The sequence below is a fragment of the Hypanus sabinus genome, chromosome 26 (genome assembly GCF_030144855.1).
Source record: "Hypanus sabinus isolate sHypSab1 chromosome 26, sHypSab1.hap1, whole genome shotgun sequence".
Classification (NCBI taxonomy): Eukaryota; Metazoa; Chordata; class Chondrichthyes; order Myliobatiformes; family Dasyatidae; genus Hypanus; species Hypanus sabinus.
Window position 1 is genome coordinate 26278655 of NC_082731.1, and position 26494 is coordinate 26305148.

The 26494-nt window shown below is 38.8% G+C and overlaps 1 protein-coding gene across 5 annotated transcripts in view; it reads left to right on the forward strand.

Moving 5' to 3' along the window:
* The window catches only part of LOC132381329 (M1-specific T cell receptor alpha chain-like), a 90609-nt gene that overhangs the window by 22504 nt on the left and 41611 nt on the right, over positions 1 to 26494 (forward strand). Inside the window, exon 1 of one of the 5 annotated variants that reach the window (XM_059950702.1) lies at positions 4018 to 4057. The exons of 3 other annotated variants lie outside the window; for them this stretch is intronic. In XM_059950702.1, the coding sequence (XP_059806685.1) occupies positions 4051 to 4057 (7 nt within the window). In that variant the 5' untranslated portion in view covers positions 4018 to 4050. Of the gene's footprint in view, positions 1 to 4017; positions 4058 to 5236; positions 5364 to 26494 lie in introns of those variants that run through there. One more of the 5 variants, XM_059950696.1, reaches the window with a different exon arrangement.

A 26494-nucleotide genomic window follows, 5' to 3' on the forward strand; every position in this document is an offset into this window, starting at 1 on the left:
TTTTGCCAAAACAACCGAAAATGGGCCCTTGGCAATAATATCTACCATTTCTCCGGGTGATATATCCATAGGCTGTATATAGTTTAATATAATGCTTCCGGGATTTGTGCTATCGGACAGGACGTAGTAGGTTATCAATAGCAAATTGAATTTTGGGAAAAGGACAATATTAATCGTATAATCAATTACATATGACGAATGGATGCATTCCATTATGGAATGGGCACGACACAAAACTATCTAATTCTATGCATTGAGAATCGTTTTTGCTGGCATTGGAATTCACTATCTAAAGGACTTTAAATTTATCAATATGTGTGGATTTACCCACCATAATGCAAGCCATGAAATCCAATCCAGCGGTAGGCAAACGAATTTAGGAAATAGATTGAGTTTAAACCGCTGCTGTATTTCCATTTTTTCCGCATTTAATTGTGTACTGAATGAATGCAACGGTGAAGTGTTGATAAGTATGCATAAGAATCAGGCCCGGTCATCAGAATTGGAATGGAGCGGCTGCTAGAGCTCTTGTCTCACAACTCCAGATCAGGGGTTTTATCTACGCTGACCTCTAGTGCTGTCTTTATGGAGTTTATAACTTATCCTTATGACCGTGTGGGATTCCTGCCGTTCCCTGATGTGTTATTAGGTGATAAGGGTTAATAGGTTAATTGGTCCTGTGACTGCAAACATTAGGAAGTTGATGGTAAAATATTGTAACAGATAAGAACAGACAGATGGAGGAAACCTTCACTAATTATGTAATAAATGCAGAAGTTCTGAAAATGTTCCACATACCAGGTACAGCTTGTGGAGAAAAAAAACAGGGCTTAAATTATCTCTGTTACAAAACACAAAACATTTCATACAGTTGCCCGGGAGTTTTTGAGCGCCATATTGCCACTGTGCGAATGATGGTTATACCCTCAAATTTGGATCTGGAACAAAGCTATCTGTTATTCCGAGTAAGTTTGGAATAGGTTGCATTTGGTTTGTGTCATATCGGAGTAACTGGAGCAGGTTTCACCAAACTGCTGTGTGCAAATTTGAATGTTTGGAAGTTTGAGTTAGAAGGTTGAATTGGTTTTGAACTATTGACTCTAGTTAAAATGGCGTCATAGGGGCGTAGCGGTTAGTGCGACGCTATTATATCTCAGGTCGTTGGAGCTTGGAGTTCTCCCCGAGAAATTGTGAGTTTTCTCCGGTTTCTTCTCACATCCCAAAGACGTAACGGTTCTTAGATTAATTGATCATTGTAAATTGTTCCTTGATTAGACCAGGTTTGCTCGGTGGTGCGGCTCTAAGGGCTTTAAACGGACAATTCCACGCTGTATATCTAAATAGGCTGGCTTGTGGAATGCCACTACTTCAAGGCTGATGGTATTGAGTTCAAACCCAGCCGGGTCCCACATTGGGCAGCAGCAGTATCCGCAGGGAAGCAAGGCCTAGCAATCTACTTCCGGGGTATCTTGCCATGAAAACCTTATGGACCCTATGGTCCATGAGGTCACGAAGAGTCGAACTTGACTTAACGACTGAGCAACAACAATCCCTCAATAAACAGAGATTATTTACTTCGACTTAGACTCAGGCTTAAACTTTTCTTTGGAGTGAAACAGACTATGTAGTAACCTTTACAATCATGGATGGACAGATAGCTCCAGCATTTCCTTCAGAGTCATTGAGTCTGAACTCAAAGGCATTGGTTTAAACAGATCCTTAATAGGGAGATGCGGGGCAAGGTTTTCAGGTGCTGAGTATGTGGAATATGCTGTTGACTAAATGATGGAATCTGCATAATAATGGTGCCTAAAAAAACACTTGGACAGGTACTTGGTTGGGAAACGTCTGGAGGGGAGGGATGGTATTAAAGCAAAAAGTAAAGGCAAGTAGGATGAGAAAAGAAATGCATCTTGGTCGGCATAGACGTATTTGGACGAAGTACCTTATCTGTTCTGCTATTTAATAAGATTGCTCAAATCCTCTTCCTACCTTTCCCACTACCCTTCATTTTTCTAAAATATAAATCCACGCTTGTAAATATGATCAAAGATTCAGCCTCTACAGCCGTTCAGCGGACAGAATTCCAAAAGTACATAACCCTGACAGTGAAGGTATTTCTCTTGAATCCAATCTCAAATTGAAGACCACTAAAACCCTTCAATCCATCAATCCATCAATCCATCACCATTAGTTGTGTGATGGTCCGAAGAAGTATTTTGAGAGTTGGTGCCCATTTGGATTTCGGCCAGAAATGTCGACCGTACTCTCTTCCATAGATGCAGCATGGCCGACTGGGTTCTTCCACCATTTTGCATGTGTCGCCCATTTATAGGACTTTATAGTTTGTTGTTCACCCCTGACACTGGTTTTTGTTAGCCTCTCACACACTGTGGGTGAATGATGTTTGGATACACGCTCATATTTGGATCTGGTACCAAACTCACTGTTCAACCAAGTACGTATCAGACAAATTACCTGAGCTATTGTTGAAGGGCTTGGATGTGTTTTAAATAGCTGTCATGTGTGTTGTAATGATGTAAAATAAGGTAAAATAAGCATGTGATTGATACCATCATCTATACTTATTAATAAGACCATAAGATATAGAAACAGAATTCGACTTTGTTACATCTACGCTTTTTGCTGTTTTATCGGAATGCGACAATGAGTTGATTATGCACGAATGGCCAGAAGGAAGTGAGAGGTTTGTGTTTGGGGATATGGCACTGTGTGACTTATGGCAACACCAACGTTTTAACTTTTGGAACTGGGACACGCCTAACTGTACAGCCCAGTAAGTCTTATTTTGTCCTTTTAACAGCACGGAACGAGAATGTTAGCACATCGCCTTAGATTAATGTAATCATCACGGACGATTACAAGATAATCATGTCCATGAATTAACGTATTTGGAATCTTTGGGATAATTCTTTTTAGCTCAAAGCGAGGACAAAACAAAAATGTTGTAATTTTATTTAGAACACGAAGAGGTGACGTATCTAGCGATGGGATGCAAAAGGGTGCAGGGTTATAGGGGCTTCGGGTATATGCTGATGGTAACACGGTAGTGTAAGGAGGCGTCGGATGGAAATGCAGGTGATACTGCAGAAAATTGTGCAGTTCTTTTGTAGGACGTTGGTTTGGCCACAACTGGAGCATTCTATCTATTTCTGGCAGCTAAACTTTCAAAGCGATTGGGACGAGAAGGGACAAGGGAATGGGAGGGTGTCCATAGGCCGAAGGATAGAATGGGTTAATCTGGCGTGATTCCGCTCGGAAAAGATAAGGCGCGGGGGGACATGAGATAATTGTCCATTGAAGTTAATGGCAGGCAGAGGAAGGAAAGAACACTCCAATTGGCAGAAGCGTCGAGATTGAGATCACGAGCCAGGAAGAATTTATGCAACGAGAAGTGTTGGTCTACAGCTTAGTGAAGGGATTTGGGAGCACATTCCACCGTAGTTTTCATAGGCCATGTAGATTTCTACGTGTGGCGGTGCGGAAAGGATGTAGATGGATAAGGAATGGAGCAAGGGATGAAAGTATTTGACTTTGATTTTACAGAAAAGGTCTTCACCGGATAAAAGTGCCGATTAACCCCAAAATGCACTTTTTGAGCTTTCTCTGTAATCAAAGAACATGCCAAAGCGGAGTTGCCGCTGTCAATCAGATCTTCCTTAATACAGGATAAACTGCTATCAATTAACATTTAACAGTTGGGAATAATTTAATGTGTAATAGATTCATACAATTTAGAGCTTTCGCATTCATTGCATATTTCTAAGAGGCTTGACCAGGAGTTTACTCCGTGCATATATTCAGAAACATATTTGCTAATCAGAAATAAGATACATTTGTTATTATACATTGCCGGAAAAAATGAGATTTTAGATACTTTGAACAGTCATTTACAGCTCTTGTAATGTAGTCCTGCATTCAGAGATGGCAGTGTAACGTCTGACTAGCAAATATTTTGTTACTGGGATTTCATGCTGTGTGAACCCTGCCAACAACATCATCTTTGGATCTGGCACGAGGCTTCGTGTTATGCCTAGTAAAGTAGGAGTTTTCAGGACATGGAATTTCTAAATTGAGAGTCAGATGTATCACAGAGTTTGAGCAGAAAAGTATGTCAACTTGTAGCAAGATGATTTCTCTCTAAAGTCCTTCTACCTCCATGGACAGTATAAATGAACTACTTCAAGATGTTGATCAATGTAATCCTTAGCATCTCCAAGTCTCTCTCTCTCTCTCGTCTCTCTCTCTCTCTCTCTCTCTCTCTCTCTCTCTCTCTCTCTCTCTCTCTCTCTCTCTCTCTCTCTCTCTCTCTCTCTCTCTCCTCTCTCTCTCTCTCTCTCTCTCTCTCTCTCTCTTTCTATCTATCTCACACACGCACTCTCTCTTAGAATGAAAGAGACTGTGTGAGAAACTTATAGCTGATAATATCACGATAGGGGCATGGATAGGGTAAAAACTTGCAGTCCTTCTCTCATGGTCATGGAGTCTGACCTTAGAGCTATTGGTTTATCTGGAGAAGAGAGAAATTTAATGGGGAGCTGAGGGATAATGTGTTCAGGTGGTTAGAATATGGAATGAGCTGCCAGAGTAAGAGGTAGAGATGGCACAATTATGATATGTGAAAAAAATAGTTGGAAAGTTACTTGGCGGGAAAAGATCAGGAGGGGCGATTGTAGACAAAAAAAAATCAAGCACAAACCGAGTTAGCACAGAAATGCATCCTGGTCGGCGTGGTCGAGTTGGTCCGAAGTGTCTGTTTGCATGTTGTTTTACTGCATGGATCGGATACAACTGCAATCCACTTAACAAACCATACTGCAAACTCCTTTGACTATGCAAAGGGTTCGGTTAGGAAGCACAACAGACGAAATGTAGCTGGAAGCCAGTGCCATTAACCTTCAACAATATTCCTTTTAATAGTGGTCCGAAAGGGAAATAGAGCCTCAGGAACAAAGGCAGGGAGAGCCCATTGAGCCCCTCCAGTTTGTTAAATCGATTAAATCAACTTCCTATCTTTATTTTGATTTCCTTAAAGTATAAATCCACTTTTGTGTATGCGATCGGCGCTTCACCATCCACAGCCGTTCAGCGAAGAGAATTCTAAATATATATCAGCCTGGGAGTGAAGATATTTCTCTTCAATTCAATGCCAAATGGACAAGCACTGATGGCGAGAATGTCCCAAAAGTTCTTTTGAGGGCTGTTGCCCATTTATAAAAGACTTTGTAGTATGCTGCTTACCTCTGACAAGTGGTTTTTGTCAACCCCTCACGCACTGTGGGCGAATGTTGGTGGATACACGCTCATATTTGGATCTGGTACCAAACTCACTGTTAAACCAAGTAGGTGTGAGAAAATATACCTGGGCTATTCGCGAAGGATGTAGATTTGTTTTAAATGGCTGTCATGTACATTGTACTGATGTAACAGAAGATGAAATAAGATGCGATCAATACCGTCATAATAATGCCACAAGATATAGAAACAGAATTGTGCCATTCGGCCCATCGACTCATTGTTTGTCCGTTTTGCTATCTACGCTTTTTGCTGTTTTATCTAAGTGCTTCAACGAGTTGATTATGTAGGAATGGTCAGAATGAAGTGGAGGGGTTTGTGTTTGGGGATACAGCACTGTGTGGCTTATGACAGCACGAACGTTTTAACCTTTGGAACTGGGACACGTCTAACTGTGCAGCCCAGTAAGTCTTCTCATAGAACAGAAGGAAGCCATTGATATATCATATGTTAAATTGATGAGATTATCGTAAACGATTACAAGATAATCACATACGTAAATTTAGCCATTGGGATAATCTTTGCGATAATTCTTTATGACTGTGAGCGAGGACTGACTAACGAGGATGTGCTTTTATTTGGAGAACAAAGAGGCGACGTGACAGGACGAGGAGACATAAAAGGGTGGGGATCAATGGGGAATCGACTATATGCTGGTAACAGGATAGCGTGAGAAAGCATCGGATGAAAATGCAGGGGATCCTGCAGAAAATTATGCAGCACTTTCTAAGTATACTAGTTTGGCCACAACTGGAGCACTGTATCCATTTTTGACCCCGATCTTTCGAAGCATCTGGACTTAGAAGAGTAGTGGGAAGTGTTTCCTTGGATCGAGGGATAGAATGGGTAAATCTGGTGTCATTCCGGCCAGAAACGTCGACAGTACTCTTTTCCATACGAAAAGACAAGTAAAGGAAGGACATGAGATAGGTGTTCATTGTAGTTAGTGGTAGGCAATTGAAAAGGTAACCAATCCCATTGTCAGAAGGGATAACGAGATTGAGACACAGATGTGAAGTCATTAGCCAGGGAGAATTGACGATCGAGATGTCATAGTCTACAACTCAGTCAAGGAGACTTAGATGCAAATTCCACCGTTACTTTCATAGGGGATGTTGATTTCTTCGTGTAGATGTACGTATAGACGCATAAAGAAGGGGTCAGGGGATAGAAAGTGTTTGATAATAAGAAAAATTCCTTCACAAGCTAAAAATGCCAATTATCCTCAGATAATCATACTCTTTGAGGTTTCTCAGTAATCAAAAAACATGCTTAGGTTGTGTCGCTTCTGCGATACAGAGCTTCCTTAACACAGCATAAACTGACGTCAATTAACATTTAACAGTTGGGAATAATTAAATATGTAATAGATTCATGCAATTTAGACAATGTGTAGTCATTGAATGTTTCTGATCAGTTTGGCCAAGAGTTAACTCAGAGCATATATTCAGAAACAAATTTGCTAATCAGGAATAAATTACATTTCATTATTATACATCACTGGGGAAAATGAAATTTTGGGCTACTTTCGACAGAAGCTCACAGCTGTTGTAATGTAGTCCTGCATTCAGAGCTGGCAGTGTAACGTCTGGCCCGCAAGGGATTTGGTACTGGGATTTCATGCTGTGTGAACATTGGTAACAACATCATCTTTGGATCTGGCACAAGGCTCCATATTACGCCTAGTAAGTAGGAGCTTTTGGATATCATGTTTATGTATTGAAAGTCAGGTGTATCTTACAAAACGAGCGGAAACGTAGATCAACTTTTGTTTCTCTGATGCCTTTCAAAGCCCTTCTATGTTTACGTACAGTGAGAGGGAATTGCTTCCAGAGCATCTCATAGAAACTTGAAACATCTTCAAAATTACAGTTTATTCCATAGATAAATTAATGTTCATCACTACAAAATGGGAGTAGGGATTCTCTCTCTCTCTCTCTCTGTCTCTCTCTCTCTCTCTCTCTCTCTCCTTCTCTCTCTCTCTCTCTCTCTCTCGTCTCTCTCTCTCTCTCTCTCTCTCTCTCTCTCTCTCTCTCTCTCTCTCTCTCTCTCTCTCTCTCTCTCTCTCTCTCCTCTCTCTCTCTCTCTCTCTCTCTTTCCTTCAATAGACTTCTAAAATGAAAGCATTAGTAGACTTCTAAAACAAAATCATTTGTTCTTTAAACTTCAAATCCATAATCAGACTATTTGATGGAAAGCAGCAGAATGTTGCTTATCTCCCCGAAATGTAAGGATTCGTTCTATCTAAATACCTTTTAAACATATTCATAACTTCTTGTGCAGCTCCTTCCATAAATACACTATCACTCGGTTTTTGAAATATTTGCTTAACAAGTGCTCTTTATGTCTTTTCCTTCTCACCTTCAACCTATACTATCCAGTATTAGACTCCCCTACATGACTGTTCACTTTGTCGATGCTACTCGTCGTTTTATATGCATCTATATGGCATCCCAAATCTTCCTGCGCTCCAACAAATGAAGCTCAATTTGTCCATTCTTTCTTGCAACTCAAGTTCTCCGGTCCCTGTAATGTCCGTGCAAATCTTTTCGGCCACTCTTAACAACTTAATTGCCATTCTCTTCCTAGGGCAGTATTTGCCTGATCTGCTTTAGCAATCATCTTCTCTTCTGAGTTCATTCTCCATATGCTTCATTTCCAGGTCTTTCAAACAGTTAATTCCATCTTCTCTCACTGTACTCAGTAATCTGGTGGCCACAGCTCTTTGTTGCAGTGATTTCCAAGGAGCTTTATGGCGAGCCATTCGCTTTCGTGGTCGTCATTGCCAAGATGATCTTACCGTTTTCATTTTAAAGTGACATTCTTGAATATCAATCACAAACCACTATGGTTAAATTTCATATTCAAGTCCTTGGATAATTGCTCCAGAATATCGATTGCTTGTTCATTAACAAGGATTACACTATCATGTGCCACTTTACAATTAATAATGAATAGGCCAAGTATGGGTTTTGAACCAATATATCTTTCAAAGTAATTAATAAGTATTGGTTAGCATTCCTTTGAAACTGAGCGTTCTATGGATAATTCCATTGAATGTTTCCAAACACTCAGATATAGCAACCAATAGGTGTAGTTATCTACTAATTCTGGCCTAGTGAGAGTTTTTGGTTTGGGGTATAGTACTGTGTGAATGCGGGAGCTAATAGCAAACTTATCTTTGGAACTGGGACTAAGTTATCTGTGTTGCTAAGTGAGTATTAATTAACATTTAACCTGAGTCTATTTCCTACAAGTGTATAGAAGTTCAATTTCTCGATATCCATACATTGTGTACTTTAGTTTCCTGTTATATTTAATGAGTCTGAATTGAGTTGGTTATGAGTACTCAGGGCAATGGCAGAACCGTTAATTTCCTAAAACTTAATATGTTTGTAGAGTTAAAGAAATATTAGTAGAATTTGGATTACAGGAAAATAAATGCAATGAGAATGAAAGGTCTGTTTTCAGGGCCGGTGTGGTCTTTTGGTAAGGAAATTGCAGAAATATGATAACATCTACTCTTCTGAAAAAAACAGTCCGATAACATGTGTTATCGAACAATCTAGTGTACTGAAACATGAGCTTGTCATTGGGCCAGTAACTGGCGATTATGTTCGTCGATTCAGGGACAGGAAATTAGATCTTAGGAGCACCTGGACAATTCCATTCTCGCCTTTTAGAAATACGGCCATCTTAAAGTAACTTCTTTTCACACTTTTCGTTTCTTATGAAGGCTCTTAGAACAGATCCATCTACTCTGTTTCTCTTTCCACATATGCTACCTGGCCTAACGAGTGACTTTAGCATTTCCTGTTATATTAGATCCAAGAAAATGTTGTTAGAGCTTTGACTCAAATAGCGAAGGGTGCTGGAAGTTTTCAATAATTTTAGAAAGTATGACAAATCTCAGCAATTCTAACCAGCATTCAGCATGAAAGAAAATCTAAATCAAAATTTCAGTTCACCAAGATTTTCCTGAAGATTTGACAGTTCAGAATTCATGGCAAGGAAAGTGGAAGATCAGTTCCTTCTCTGCTACAAAATACTATAACACTAGCATGCATTTTTAGTTAAATAAGTGAAATCTAAACTGGTAAGAATGGGCTAGCTTAACTGAGAATGGGTTTATGTTATGGCATGGCTTACTGTGTGGACTATGGACAGATACTCTCATTTGGTACAGGGAGCAAGCTGACAGTTTTACCAAGTAAGTTCAATGACATCCTTAATCCGATTAACCAGTACTTTAGGATATTACTTTCAAAATCTGAATTCCTGTTTGTTATCTTTAAATCTTTGAAAACTCATGTTTTGCAAATGAACTGCATGCTTAGGATCAAATGGGGTTTCTGTACTGATGCGTAACACTGTGCTTTTGCTGGCAACGAGATAATATTTGGATATGGGACCAAACTCACCGTACAACCAGGTAAGTGCGGTGATGCCAGACTCTGGAGTCCTCTGTTCATAACTATCGTGAGATTGTTAGAATTAAAACAGTAAATAGTTTCCCAGGTCCTCTGTAGAGGAAGTCCTCCTTTAGAAACAGGATAGCTGAATGATAATCTAATAAAGAAAATCCCTGATTATATAGACATTATGAAAGGCAGATCAGAAGATCAGAAGATCTCTCTGATTTTGAGGAAGAACAAAATTAGACCTCATCTAAATGAGGTTGTCTAATAGATTCCATTCATTATAGCATTCTATGCATAAGGAGGAGATATAAAGCAGATGTATGTCAGATTTAGCCGAGATACCTCGTGGGAAATTCAAGCAAGACCTGTATGAAGGAATATTTAGAGAGGTACAAAAGGGAGGAAGTACAGGCAAGTTGGATTCTCAATTAGATCAATTGACGGAAAGAAGAGACGACAATTCTAAGTGTTAAGATGCAGGTAAGGAAGGGGGAGAAAAAATAGATAGACTTGACCTAAATGCTCTATAGTTTAGAACAAAGGGAGGGCATCATCTTTGAAGCTACCTCACTGGGGTGGACCGTGGTGTATGTTCTCTTGGTTGAGGAATCAAGAACCATGCGTCACAAAGCCACAATAAGGGGTATGACTGGGATATGCAGCATTTCTTTCGTTTGCAGGAAGTGAATCTTTGGAATTCTCTAACCAGATCGGAGAACTGTGAAGGCTGAGACATTAATTTCATTCAAAACGGCGTAGGCTGGTATTTGGATTCATGATAATAGGTGGGATCGAGGGATATGAAGTTAATGAGTAATAATATCTGTCATGATCTTGAAGATTGGAGAGCAGGAAAAAAGGTCGAAGGGCCCAGCTCCTATTGTCTTGCTAAAGGTTCAGGACGTCGGATTGCCATCAGGACTGGTGGTGAAATAAAGGGAAAACAAGTATTGGGATTCTATATGTAGGGGAGCGGAAGGTGGAGTACTTTAGAAGAAGCAGGACAACTGAATGGTGGTGACCACCGTGTGAGTAGCAGAGGCAGAACTGAAAGAGAAGGAAATTAGAAAATAATTTTGCATCAAAATGGGCTGCAGGAATTATATCATTGAAATCATCCAACGCATTAAAAAAAAACAAAAAAAGAACAAAAGCGGACCTTCCCTTAGTGTGTATTGGAAGAAATAAAGTTATTCAATGGATTTTTGTTTGAGGGTATGATGGTGTGTGAATGATAACACCGGCAGGCTGACATTTGGATCTGGAACAAGGCTTAAAGTTCAACCCAGTGAGTGGTTTAACATCTCCTCGCTTTTTTGCATAACCTTTTAAACTGTGTGCAACACAATTTATTTTTAAAAACAAAAGGTGTTTTCAATCTCATTGTCAATCTTACCATAATCAATGAGTAAACTAAAGTGGTTTTTCATATGTGTTGCTTGTAGAAAAATATATAACTAAATTGAACTTCTCTCGGAATGTGTAACATTCTTCACTAATGTGATAAGGGTTTCCAAATTCATGAATGGTAGTTGAGATTTAAACTGCCCGAATGAGTAATACGACCCAATTATTCTGAGGCTCTTAAATGCTTTGTTATATCCCCTGCTAACATGATGGAACTGTGTATTTTTATGGTTTCTATAACTCTGTACAGTTCCCTGGTACAATTAAGGGATTTTAACTCTATTGTGGTAATGGAGATCTCTATCGTTAATATCTGACCAGCCAGAGTAATCACACGGCTAATGGCCAAAGGAAAATCATGACACAACTGGACCGTAAAACATCATAACTCCACTGATTTAATTGAATTACCTCTCCATGTTTTGCCCTACATAATGTTTGGGTTTGAAGCAAAAAGCACAAATTCCCCTACTGTCCTTTCTATTCTCATCACCATGGATAATTTGCCTCATTGACATCTGACACATGCCTTCGCCCCTCAAGTCCAATTCCACTTTCCTCTATCTGTCCCATCTCGGGGATTTACAGCAAACATGTTTCGGTATCTTTGCGCTCTGTCACGGAAGCAGACGCTTGGAACAACCAAGCAACGGATGACCCATTCTTTCTGTTGAGACTATTTAAGTGCCTTTTAGAGGGTATGGAATTTCCATACCCTGTCCTGGGCTACGTCGTTAATATAATGCCAATAACATTCGCAATTCAACCTAAAATCAGTCAGTGCAAATGTTCATTCAGTTACAAAATACTTAATATCCTTCTGTATTTTAGCAACTTGAAATCCATACCAACTGTACGTTATTGCCAGACAAAAATAGCGCAATCTCGAGTGACGTAGGGGTCAAATGGAAAATGACATAGCATACATGGGTTCGGTAAATATCGTCCTTTGAACCGATGTGACATTACTACCGTGGAAATATTCTAGTTTATTTTCAATGAAGCATATGGTGCTTCAGAAGTTGGATTATACTAGTGAAGTGAAGACAATACGTTTTTGGCACTGACTCGCTCCTCTATGGTCCCTTGGAATATAACTGAGATCAGTTTCAGAAGTGGAATTGCAATCTCTGTAGATACTGTCAGCAGTGCATCAAATTGAATGTGTGTTGAGTCAAAGGTTACATAGAAACGTAATGTTCTTGAGGTTATTAGCTGTTGACCAGTGTGAAACGCGACATTGGAATAGAGCGATAGGTATTTGCACTGATATGACATGCAATGTGATATATGACAAGCTGGCGTTTGGGTCAATATCCAACCCAACAGTAATACCAAGGAAGTAAATTGTGATAAGAATTCCATAGGTGGAAGATAATGGATCAATGGTTTAGAGTGTTAGTTACAAAGTCCATGATCCTATCTTCGTTGTCCCATTATTAATATATAACCAAATCAGCTAATATATATTCCAGAGTATCTTGTCAAATTAGCGATTTCCCCAATATTATGTAACAGAAACAGACATTTGCACCAGTTGTCATTGGGCTCATTTTTTCTTACCCTTGGCTCGGTCTCACAACTCTGCGCAAACAAAGGTTGTTTAACGTGTTTGTTACTATCCTCATTCATCTACCTAGCCTCGTCCTATCAGATATCTCCCCCCCCCACTCTCTCCCCTACTGAAAACTCCGTTTGCTTTTGTTCTTTCCATTCCAGGACACAAACCGCTTATTGTTTTACTTTACACAGTTGCAGGCTGACCTATCGAGTGTTTCCACCTTTTTCAGGTTTTATTTTAAATTTCTACTATCAGCAGTTATCATTTTCCACTGTTTACTGGATCATTTTGTGACTTCTTCACTATTGCTCATCTACACCTGGGAGAAAAGTTTGGAATCTATTACTAAAATCCTTATATTAAACTGGGACTAAACTAAAACCTTTGGGCATTGTTGAAAACTAGCATCACATGTTTGTTTTAATTGCAAGAGGAATTTCTTAGAGAACCTTGCCTTCGGGAGATTTGCCTTGATAAAAACAAAGCTAAGAACAGGAGAAAACAATTTTAACTGAGATTTACCAATTCAAGTTCAACGAGACTAAATGAATAGTTGCTAATGAGGTTGTCAATGAAAATTAACTAAACAGTGTGAATTGGCTAACAAATTGCTTTTTGTAGAGGGGGCAGTCACTGTGTGAATTTTGCAGAACAGTTAATATTTGGAAGCGGAACGAGAGTGACTGTTGAACCCAGTAAGTAAATAAATGGAACCTCCGAAAGAACAATTTACCTAAAGAACAGAGAACGTGATCAGTTTTTAATACTGCGTGTAACTTTTGTTAGATGATGTGATAAAATTCTCAAGATGTTTTATCCTTCATTATTATGGATAGGCTTTGCAAATGATATCCTCGGGTTAGAGAAATTGTTAAGTAAAATTAGCATTATATTTTGTGAAAGCTCTTTTTGAAGGATGGGCTGCATTTTTCAAAGATAAGATAGGCACTAGATTGGCCAGAAAGTATTTTTGCAGGAGGGCCAGGCACTGTGTGAATCTTGGAGGCAATAACAAGCTGATATTTGGAGGAGGAACTAGACTAATTGTAGAACCCAGTAAGTGCGATGTTTGCATTAGTTCTCATAACTTAGTAGAAAGATACGTTTTAACTTTAATTAAGAGATTGGACCATTTAAAAATCCAAGGGATATACAGTAGTTTGTCTCATTCTAAGCAAAATGTGTATAAGTTTTACTTCATAATTTATGTTCCAACAGCGATTTCTACCATACACTTGTCACAAAAAGCAACCAAACAAAACTCAGTCGAATACCATGTTCCAGCAGCTAGTTATGCAAGCAGACACATATAGACAGGCAAATACATGACAGGATATACGGACAGAAAGAGCGGATGGAAAAGGAAAAAAAAACTTACTGGTCAGACAAATATACGGGTAACATTTCTAGAAGGATATACAAAGAGCTTGATGGGGGGACGGTTAGGAGGTGGATAAGGAATCACTCCAACCAAAATATGTCACTGTTTTCAATACCGTATAGGACTGGAGCAAATCACAAAAAGATAAGTAAGAACTATAAATAGGTGTAGGGCAAGGAGGAAATTATGGAGGCAGCAATTTAATATTTGGAATTTGAACCAGTAAGTTGGTACCCCTCATGCTTGTTTCCTTCAGTGTATTCCAATAGTTAGTGCAGGAGTATGTCAAAGATTAGAAACCTTTACTTATATTTTTGGGAAGGTGAATGATTATTTGTGGATCTCAGTAAGCATTGTACTTTGATAAATAAGGCTCCAGATCTGCAGAAAGAAAAGGCTATTTTCCGAACTGTTCAAGGAAGTTTATCAAACAAGGGACGATATGTATTTAATCCGTTAAATAAAATGATCAATAAGCGAGATATGGAGGAATTTACGACTGTAAAATTTATTTCGGTGTGTATTCTGGCGGACTTATCAAATTAGTATTTGGAGGTGACACTTGACTTATTCTTAATGCTTGTGTTAACCAATATTGAAAATTAGTTTTCAAGCAAATTCTATATTCTGAATTACATTACATTTGTAAAGGAATAACAAACGGTTACCTTGTTTTCTGTAATAACAGAGTACATAATATGTGAACACAACTGAATCTACACCGATTCATTACACAGAATGAAATGTAAATGTTTTAACAACTGAACATGGGCAAGGTGACCAAACTTTCATTGTGCAGTATGAATATAAGACTCTATAGGAAAAGTTCAATTTGAGACCAGGGAAGGAGTTTATGTCCTGGTATGTAGTGCTGTGTGAGTAACATCGATCAGATAACATTTGGATCTGGAACCAATTTAAAGGTGAAACCCAGTAAGTCCGATTCATCATGTCACATCGCTACATTATGTGTGTTGGAATGTAGTTTTGGTGTTAGATGTAGGTTTACATTTACTTAAAGAGAATTGTGGAGATTGGGAGTGAATGAGAGTATAACCTATTAAGTGAATTCTACCCAATGGTTTAACACGAGGAAAACAATAACTAAACTAAAAGAGGCATTCAAAATTGGTAACTATTAATATAAGGTAGAAAGTAGCCAAATTAGTGAATATTTCATGAATCGAAAAGGGATTGAAGAGATCGCCTTCTCGCCCAAAGAATAATTTATAGGAAGTGCATACTGCGACTTGAATATGATTCTTGGACATTTATTGACCTCAGGATAATGGGTGCAGGAAGAAAGAGCCAAATCAAGTTGAAGTTGTTGTGGAAGAAATAGACCATCCACAGGGAATACCTCTGAGAAAATAAGATTGGTGACAAAAGCAGCAAATGCTGGAAACACTCATAAATTAGTCAGATGGCAACATCTTCCCACTCTCTGATCCACTCTCCCCGACCTTCCCTCAAGCTCAGAACGAAGCTCTTTTCTATCTTCCCCAGTTATAATCAAAGGTCTATGAAGCGCTCATTGCTTCTCCCTCCACTGACGCTGCCCGACCTGCTGAATTTTTCCAGTATTATGTGATTTTCCATAGTAATCATTAAGAGGTTAATAACTTTGGGAAGTTTTCTGGAAGAGTGCAAAGGTTGTATATTAGCATACGACATAGAAGAAGGCCACTCAACCCATTGTGCCTCTGCCTGTTCCTATAGTAATCAATTCTCCTTCTAATTTTCTGTAATACCTTTTCCCACCACGACCTCGACAATTCTTCCTCCCACCTCACCTGCAGCAGCTCAAGGCAGTCTACGAACCTACGTCCACCATATTTTTGGGATGTAGAAAATAAAGGAGCATCCTCGGGGGACAGGATAGAGAGATAGAATTTACTGAGCAAATGAGCGCAAACGATACAGAAATTAGGGAGGTGACTTTCACTGACACAGATTTGTTTTAAGAATCAATGATACATAAGTAACTCTAAGGAGAAAAGGATCATAAGAAATTATGTGTATGATTCTCTTGAAGCATTACAGATAAGTTTTAATGATTATGTTACCTTCCCTTATAGAAGCTAAGTTGCAAACGAACTCATTGTCTGATGAGGCTGATGTTGAGCAGGATAGATAGTAAAAGACTTGAAACTATTTAATAACATGAAAATATCTTGAAGCAAAGAAACTTTAAATGGAGGTGGCTTAGCGCTCTCTAATTACATTATGCTGAGTAATGCGATGTGCACAACGTTAAAAGTTGCGTGTGTATTTGTAAGGGGGTCAAGCACTGTGTGGGTTATGGAGGCAGCACTGAACTAATATTTGGGGCCGGCACTCGAGTAATTGTTGAACCAAGTAAGTATTGACAGGACCACTACATCTGACAACAGCAAAAAAAACTCACATATTCAGAACTTCCGCTATATTTTCGAGGATGTTAAACTGTCAGTCACACAGTTGTAGCAAAGCTATCGAGAGGTGGGCAGGTATACGGATAAATAGATAGATAGATAGATAGATAGATAGATAGATAGATAGATAGATAGATAGATAGATAGATAGATAGATAGATAGAAGAAAATAGATAGATCCGTAGATGGAGAGTGAGTTGCAGGGATACAGTGAAATTCAGATAGATACACAAGCGGACATACAAATTGACCAATTCATAAGCACCTTAAATTGAGTACTTATGTGCATTATTGCTTCAAACAATTTGCTAATATTGCATTTAAAAGTTCTATTTTGTCAGAGGGTTGATCCATCTGAATGGAATACAGGCAGCAAGCTAATAAATGGAAGTGGAATCAGAATGAAGGTAGAACCAAGTGTTGGCATTCCTAATGCAACTTACATTTCGATTTCACTCTGTTAGCGCACAAAGCGTGTGTTGATGGTTGTAAACTCGTTTTTATATTTGCAGGGAGAATTTTCTGAAATCTGTGCCTCAGCTGGCATTGTATTTTGCAGGAATAATGTTTCAAATCTGAAAGTAAGCTTTTTTCTCCAGATTAATGACGACCACTTGACGAATAGGTGAAAGGTTGAGTTTATATTCGAGTTAAAATTAGCAATATAACCATATAACCATATAACAATCACAGCACGGAAACAGGCCATCTTGGCCCTCCTAGTCCGTGCCGAACACTTAATCTCACCTAGTCCCACCTACCCGCACTCAGCCCATAACCCTCCACTCCTTTCCTGTCCATATACCTATCCAATTTTACCTTAAATGACACAACTGAACTGGCCTCTACTACTTCTACAGGAAGCTCATTCCACACAGCTATCACTCTTTGAGTAAAGAAATATCCCCTCGTGTTTCCTTTAAACTTCTGCCCCCTAACTCTCAAATCATGTCCTCTAGTTTGAATCTCCCCTACTCTCAATGGAAACAGCCTGTTCACGTCAACTCTATCTATCCCTCTCAAAATTTTAAATACCTCGATCAAATCCCCCCTCAACCTTCTACGCTCCAATGAATAGAGACCTAACTTGTTCAACCTTTCTCTGTAACTTAATTGCTGAAACCCAGGTAACATCCTAGTAAATCGTCTCTGCACTCTCTCTAATTTATTGATATCTTTCCTATAATTCGGTGACCAGAACTGCACACAATATGCAAAATTTGGCCTTACCAATGCCTTGTACAACTTTAGCAGTACATCCCAACTTCTGTACTCAATGTTTTGATTTATAAAGGCCAGCGTTCCAAAAGCCCTCTTCACCACCCTATCTACATGAGACTCCACTTTCAGGGAACTATGCACAGTTATTCCTAGATCTCTCTGTTCCTCTGCATTCCTCAATGCACTACCATTTACTCTATTTTTTCTATTTATATGTTCTATTTGGATTATTCCTGCCAAAATGTAGAACCTCACACTTCTCAGCATTAAACTCCATCTGCCAACGTTCAGCCCATTCTTCTAACCGGCATAAATCTCCCTGCAAGCTTTGAAAATCCACCTCATTATCCACAACACCTCCTACCTTAGTATCATCGGCATACTTACTAATCCAATTTACCACCCCATCATCCAGATCATTTATGTATATTACAAACAACATTGGGCCCTTAACAGATCCCTGAGGCACCCCGCTAGTCACCGGCCTCCATCCCGATAAACAATTATCCACCACTACTCTCTGGCATCTCCCATCTAGCCACTGTTGAATCCATTTTATTACTCCAGCATTAATACCTAACGACTGAACCTTCTTAACTAACCTTCCATGTGGAACTTTGTCAAAGGCTTTGCTGAAGTCCATATAGACTACATCCACTGCCTTACCCTCGTCAACATTCCTCGTAACTTCTTCAAAAAATTCAATAAGGTTTGTCAAACATGACCTTCCACGCACAAATCCATGCTGGCTACTTCTAATCGGATCCGGTCTATCCAGATAATTATAAATACTATCTCTAAGAATACTTTCCATTAATTTACCCACCACTGATGTCAAACTGACAGGTCTATAATTGCTAGGCTTCCTTCTAGAACCCTTTTTAAACAATGGAACCACATGAGCAATACGCCAATCCTCCGGCACAATCCCCGTTTCTAATGACATATTAAAGATCTCCGTCAGAGCTCCTGCTATTTCTACACAAACTTCCCTCAAGGTCCTGGGGAATATCCTGTCAGGATCCGGAGATTTATCCACTTTTAAATTTCTTAAAAGCGCCAGTACCTCCACCTCTTTAATCGTCATAGGTTCCATAACTTCCTTACATGTTTCCCACACCTTAGACAATTCAATATCCTTCTCCTTAGTGAATACCGAAGAGTAGAAATCATTCAAAATCTCTCCCATCTCCTTCGTTTCCACGCATAGCTGGCCACTCTGATTCTCTAAGGGGCCAATTTTATCCCTCACTATCCTCTTGCTTTTAATATAACTGTAGAAACCTATGACAATAGTATACTGGTGACACTGGGAATATCCATTAATCTGGGCTCAGAAGATCATTTACTAAATAGGTTTTCAGGGTTAAATAAATAGATGTTTTGCAGAGGCACCAAATTTATTGTTAATCCTGATAAGATGTTAATATTGTTAATACTGAATATCAGTTTTCAAGTAAATTCGATATTCTGGCCATCCTAACATGGATGCCAAGAGATTGCAGCTGCATTTTGGGACTTTGAGACTACCAATACATCAAAAGAACTGAATCTACAAGGATATTATCCATCAGATAAAATTAAATTAGATAATTAATTTAAATAAAAATTAGATATTTAATTTAAATGCAAATTAACATAATGGGCCGAAGTGACTGCTTTAAGTTCTTGAAATCTAAAGCTCCACAACATGGGCTGAATTCTGGCGAAAGGTCTTCACAATTCACTATACTCCTCTCTTTTCTCTCAGATACTGTATCACCTGCTGAGTGTTACCAGTATTGTCTGTTTTGAATGGAATTGGTTAGTTGTTCAATGAGGATGTGATCATCTAGGGAAAATGAAAATGGAATTTATTAAGAGCAAGCAAGTAAGGGTGTACGATAAGGAAATGACTGTATTCTTTTCCAACACTGAACTTTTCTACGGAGAATCACGTATCTAGAGAGCACTCCGACGAGGAATAGAATTACATAGATACCTGTGTACTGATTTCCTTTGAATCATACAGATAAACATTCTTTTTGTCGGGCTATATTACTTCGTGGCAACTAAGTTGGCCAGGATTTCGATGCCTTATGCTGCAGGTATTGGGGAAGAGTCAAGGGAATTATATAGGTCCAAGAAAGATTTCAACCTATTCAGAAAAAAAAATAGAGTAGATTGAAGAAGAATTCTTAGCTTTAAAAGGCTTGCCAATGTTTAGAAGAAGACTCTAACAAAGACCAATGGGTGTATTTGTAAGGGACCCAGGCACTGTGTGGGCAATGGAGTCAACACTGGGTTAACATTTGGAACCGGGACTCGGGTAATTGTAGAGCCAAGTAAGTGGTGAGAAAGCCATTCTGTCCTTCACTGAAAAAGAGTCGCACTTTCAGTATTGTTGCTGCATCTTCACTGATAATAAAATGGCCATCACGCAAATTAATTTAAACCACAGGCATGCGGATGGACATACAGATAGATAAACAGAGTAAAACATTGAGAAGTAGAGAGATGGCAGGCTGTAGATAGGGAGTTAGAGAGAAAGAGAAATGAGCACAGACAGACATATAGCTGCATAGATAGGTAATATGAATTTGCAAGAAATCGGTTGCTGACTGTCATGTTGCTTCATTCAGTTAGCCAATATTAAATTGTCCTGGGGTATTTTGTAAGGGGGTTCAGCACTGTGTGAACTATGCAAACAAGCTCATATTTGGAAGTGGAACCAGGGTGACTGTAGAACCCAGTAAGTACAGGCATTCCTCATATGTACTCTATTTTGATGACTTCCGTCTGTCAGTGCAAGAGCTTGTCAATAATTGACCGTTCGCGGTTACATTTTGAGGAGGCATTTAACTAATTGCGGGTCCTAGTAACAATTATTGTACTTTGAATGAATGATGCCTGGAATCTGAAAGTAAGCTATTCTGCCAACGTATCAAGAAAAATTGCTAAATAAGTGATGAATATTTCTTTGAAATAAAATAATCAATGGTAATAGTGCACAGGAAGCAGTCTCGAAACGGTGTTCTAGCCAGGCGGGTCATTTATCGTGTGGGTTCTGGAGGACTGGACGAAAATGTATTCGAACTCTTCACCAGACATATTGTGAATACTAGTAAGATGGCAACATTATAATCCAGTTTAAAGCAAGTGCTATATTCTGGTCGATATAATATGATGCAAGTAGTGGGTGCTGAGAGAGTTCAACAGTATTTTTAATAATTCAGGTAGGCTCTTCTAACACGTAGATGCAACTAAGATCTACACAGATCCAACTTATTGGACAGAATGATCCGATGTTAATTGGAAGTTACATTAATAAGCATGGAAGTGCTGAAACGAAAGCCTATTCCATGCTGCCGAAATCGAAGAGCCTATAACATGGGTTGAGTTTGGGACCACCTAAGGGTTTTCTATACTGATCCATAGTGCTTTAACTTTAGTATGATTTGAACGTGCCGGCATTTCTGTCTGAAGCTAGTGAGGATGGGACCCAGTAAGTGCAGTTTATTATGTAGTGCCTTTATATTCTAGGTGTCTCATGCAGTTTTGTTGATGGAGGTCGGGTTGCTGGCATTAGAAGAAAACGTTAGAGTTTAAAAGAGATTGGTTAGTGGAATGTTTTATCGTGGGTATTTGTACACAAGCTTAAGAAAATTGAAATAAAAACAACTTAATAGGTGTACAAAATTCCTAGCCCTTAGACTACGGTGATGAGTAGCCGCTAATGCAACAGAAAATACGAAGGAAACTTCCTTGTCTGAGGTACATACTGCTAAATCGGATAAGATTCTTGGGCATTTGCTGTCTTTAGGGTAGTGGGGACAGTGTAGAGAATGCAAAAATAAATAAATCAATTCAAAGTTACATAGGAGTTGGGAGGGATGTTGGGGTGACTAGGAACTTTTCTGACGGAGTGATATGAGAGACAAAATCAGAAAATACTGGAAAACCTCAGAGATCCCGCAGATGACAACATCCTGCCGTTCCCCAATCCACTCTCCCGGATTCTCTCTCATGCCCAGAACCAGCCTCTCTTCTCTCTTTCTCAGTTATTACCAAGGGCCTTTGATCTGAAGCTCTCACTGTTTCTCTCTCCACATACGCTGTCTGACCTGCTGAACTCTTCCTGTATTATCTGATTTTCAATGGATAATACTACGTCAATAACTTTGGGAAGATTGCGAGGAGAGTGAAGTGATATATTAGCATGGGACATAGAAGTTGGCCAGTGCGGCCAAAGTGTCTCTATTTGTTCATAGCGTAATCCATCCCTCATCAAAGTTTCTCTAATACCTTTTTTTCACCATTTCCTCGACAATTCTTTCTCGCATCTCACTTAGAGCAGTTCACAGCGGGCTACTAACCTATCGGCTCGCATATTTTAGTGATGTGAGAAAAAGACAGAGCACCCTGGGGAAGCAGGACAGAGAGAGAGAAATGACTGAGCAAACAAGGGCGAACAATAGTACTAAGGAAATGATTTTCATCCATACAGATTTTTTTTACTGAGAATCAAACATATAGACGTAATTCTAAAGAGCAATAAAATCACACAAAAATATACGCAATGATTCTCTTTAGATGAAGTAGATAAATCTTATTATTTTATTCTTTTAACTTCCCTTATGGAAGCTTAATTGCATACGAAACTACTGTCTGCATAAGGCAGATATTGAGCTGAATAGATGGTTAAAACTATTTAATAAAATGAAATTACCTTGAAAAAATGTTGCATTGTATTGAGTTTGCGCTCACTACATTACATCTGTGGAGTAAGACGATGTGAACAATGTTAAAAGCAGTGTGATTATTTGTAAGAGGGTCAAGCACTGTGTAGATTATGGAGGGACTACTGGGTTAATATTTGGAACCGGCACTCGAGTGATTGTTCAACCAAGTAAGTACTGAGTAGGCATCTGACAACAACAAAAAAAATAGTCGCGTACTTAGAGTTTTTGCCTCATTTTCCCTAATCATAAATAATGATAAGTTTCACCAATAAGTTTCCCAGTTATTAGGCTAAACAAAGCTATTGGAGTGGGGCAGAAAATATCCAGATAGATAGACAGAAAGAAAAAAAAAGATGGATGTGTAAAGTAAGAGGGAGCTATAAAGCAACAGTGAGGTTCACATAGATGCACAGGCAGACGTACAGATTGACTAATACATATAGACCATAAATACGCTAAAATGAGTGCCTATCTGCATTATTGCTTCAACTGTTATATAATATTGTATTGGAAGGCTATATTTTGTAAGAGGGTTGAGCACTGTGTGAGTTATACTGGCAACAAAATAATATTTGGAAGTGGAACCATAGTGACGGTAGAACCAAGTAAGTGGTGACATTCCTACTGCAAGTTCCCACTTCAGTTTCCATCTGTTGGTGCGAGTGTTGGTTAATGATTGGAAATCCGTCCTTATATTTACAGGGAGAATTTTCTGAAATCTAGGTATCAAAAATACCTTTGATCTAGAAATCAGAGCATTGTGTTTTGCAGGAACGATCCTTCAAAACAAGCTTTATTTTCTCCAACCTAAGCAAATACACTTGCCGAATCGGTGATGAAGTGATTTTAGTATTTAGAAATGAAATTGGCAATGATAATAGTGCATTGGTGACGGCCACTAAATTCAGTGCTCAATAAATTGTTGTTTGGAGGAAGCACCTAAATTATTGTTAATCCCGGTAAGATGTTAATATTGAAAATCAGTTTTCAAAAAATTCGATATTCTGGTCTTCCTAGCATTAAGTAGATAATGGTCGCCAAGAGATTTCAGAGATTTACGTTACTACTAATAGCGAAAAAGAGCTGAATCTACACAGATATGTTATAGCAGATTAAATGAAATCTAGATATTTTAATTTAAATGCACACGGACATGATGGGCCAAGGAGATGGCTTCGTGTTCTAGGAATCTAAGACTCAATAATGTAAGTTAAATTTGGGGTCTGGGTGGTGGTTGTACATTGGCAGAGCTGTAGGAATACCTTCAAATTGATAACATTTGGATCTGTGACCAAACTGAAGTAACGCCCAAGAAATCCGATTTGTTATGCAATTTGTCTAATTTCTACAGAGTAAAATGCAGTTTTGTTTTTATATGTGTTTCTTCCATTGTCATTAAAGACAAATTATAAAGATTAGTAGTGATTACGGGTGTGGGGTCTATCCTGCTGAGTCCGTTCTTTGTAAGGTTTGATATGTGGGAAACAGAGTTATTTACAAAGCTGTTCAAAATATGCCACTATTAAAATAAGGTAGCAATTAACTCAACAGCTTGTTAATCCAGTAGAAATTCAGAAAAAGCTTCCTCACCTGAAGAGTGATTTATAGGAGGTGTAGACTGTCACTTGGAATGTGGTTCTTGAGCATTTCTGGAATTGAGATTCATGGGGTCAGTGCAGTGAAGAGGAAAGTGAGAGAAACAAGTTCTCGTTGTAGACAGACTGAGAAGGAAGTATCTTAAAGCCAAAAACAAAAAAAAACAAATAACAATCTCGCATTTTCAGAATTGTTGCAACATCTTTACTGGTAATGAACTAGCTATCGTGCACCAAACAAAGCATGGACAATGGGAATATTTCTGACTGGGTGAGTTCGGAGACAAATGCAGAATATGCTGGAAATACTAGGAAGTCAGGTGGATATCATTCACTTTCCTGCTGACCAGTTATTCCACGCAACACCAACCATCACCCGCCCCGCTGAAACTCAAAACTGTAGGGTGGTATGCCAATCCTGATTCTGGCGAGTGGTCTTCACTATTCACTATGTTCCTCTCTCTTCTCTCAGATAGTATATCTCCTGCTGAGTGTTACCACCATTCTCTGAATTGAATGGAATTGACTAATTGCAATGAAGATGTAATGATTCTAGGGAAAATGAAAATGGAATTTAATAGGGCCAAGCGAGTAGGGGCAAACAATAAGGAAATGACTGAAATCTTTTTCTACTGAAAATCACATATCCAGAGAGTACTGTGAGAAGGAATAAAATGTCATTGATGCCAGTGTACTGATTTCCTTTGGATCATGCACATAACCATTTTTTTTTGTGCTAAATTATTTTGTGGGAATTACCTTGGACAGAAGTTCGATGTTGTTTAGTATAGATATTGGGCTGGAGTCAAGGAAATCAGAGAACTCTTAAAAAGATTTCAGCCTGTTCAGAAATAAAAATAGAGTAGACTGAAGAATCATTCTTAGCCTTAAGAAGCCTTGCAACGTTTGGAGGATGACTGTTCTAATGAAACCCAATGAGTGTATTTGTACGGAAACCAGGCATTGTGTGAGTTATGCAGTCAACGCTGAGTTAACATTTGGAACCGGGACTCGGGTAATTATTGAACCAAGTAAGTGGTGAGAAAGCAATTCTGTCCTTCAATGACAAAAAAGTCGCACTTTCAGACCTGTTGCTGCATCTTCACTGATAATAAACTGACCATCACGCAAATTAATTTAAACCTCAGGCATGCGGATGGATATACAGATCGACAAACAGAGTGAGACATTGAGAAGTAGAGAGATGGTGGACTCTAGATAGAGAGTTAGAGAGAAAGAGAAATGAGCAGAGATAGACATATAGCTGCACAGATAAGTAATATGAATTTGCAAGAAATGAGTTGCTGACTGTCATGTTGCTTCATTCAGTTAGCCAACTTTAATTTGCCCCGGGGTATTTTGTAAGGAGGTTCAGCACTGTGTGAATTATGCAGACAAGCTCATATTTGGAAGTGGAACCAGGGTGACTGTAGAACCCAGTAAGTATAGACATTCCTAATATGTGGTCTATTCTGATGGTTTCCATCTGTCAGTGCAAGAACTTGTCAATAATTGACCGTTCGCGGTTATATTTTGAGGAGGGATTTAATTAATTGTAGGTCCTAGTAACAATTACTGTACTTTGAATGAATGATGCCTTGAATCTGAAAGTAAACTATTCTGCCAACGTATCTAGAAAAATACTTGGGTAATTGTTGAACCAAGTAAATGGTGAGAAAGCCTTTCTGTCCTTCAATCAAAAAAAAAAATCTCGCATTTTCAGAATTGTTGCTGCATCTTCACTGATAATAAACTGGACATCAGTCAAGTTAATTAAAGCCACAGGCATAAGAATGGATATACAGATAGATAAGCAGAGTAAAACACTGAGAAGTAGAAAAATGGTGGGCTCTAGATAGAGATAGAGAGAAAGAGAAATGAGCACAGACAGACATATAGCTGCATAGGTAGATAAGAATGTGGAAGAAATGAGTTGCTAACATTCATGTTGCTTCATTCAGTTAGCCAATGTTCGATTAGCATGGGGTATTTGGTAAGAGGGTTCAGCACTGTGTGAATTATGGGGGCAACAAGCTGATCTTTGGAAGTGGAACTAAGGTGACAGTAGAACCCAGTAAGTGCAGGCATCCCTAATATGTGGCTTAATTTGGTGGTATTGAGTGTAAGGGCTTGTCAATAATTGACCGTTCGTGGTTATATTTTGAGGAAGTATTTAACTTATTGTGGGTCCCAGAAACAATTATTGTACTTTGAATAAATGATACTTCGAATATAAAAGTAAGCTATTCTCCCAACAAATCAAGCAAAACCACCAAATAATTCATGAATATTTCTTTGAAATGAAATAATCAATGCCATTAGTGCACAGGAAGCAGTCACTAAACTGAGTTCTTGTCAGGCGGGTCATTTACTGTGTGGTTTCTAGAAGACTACACTAAATGTGTTCGAAATCGGCACCAGGTGTATTGTGAATCCTAATACGATGTCAATATTCTA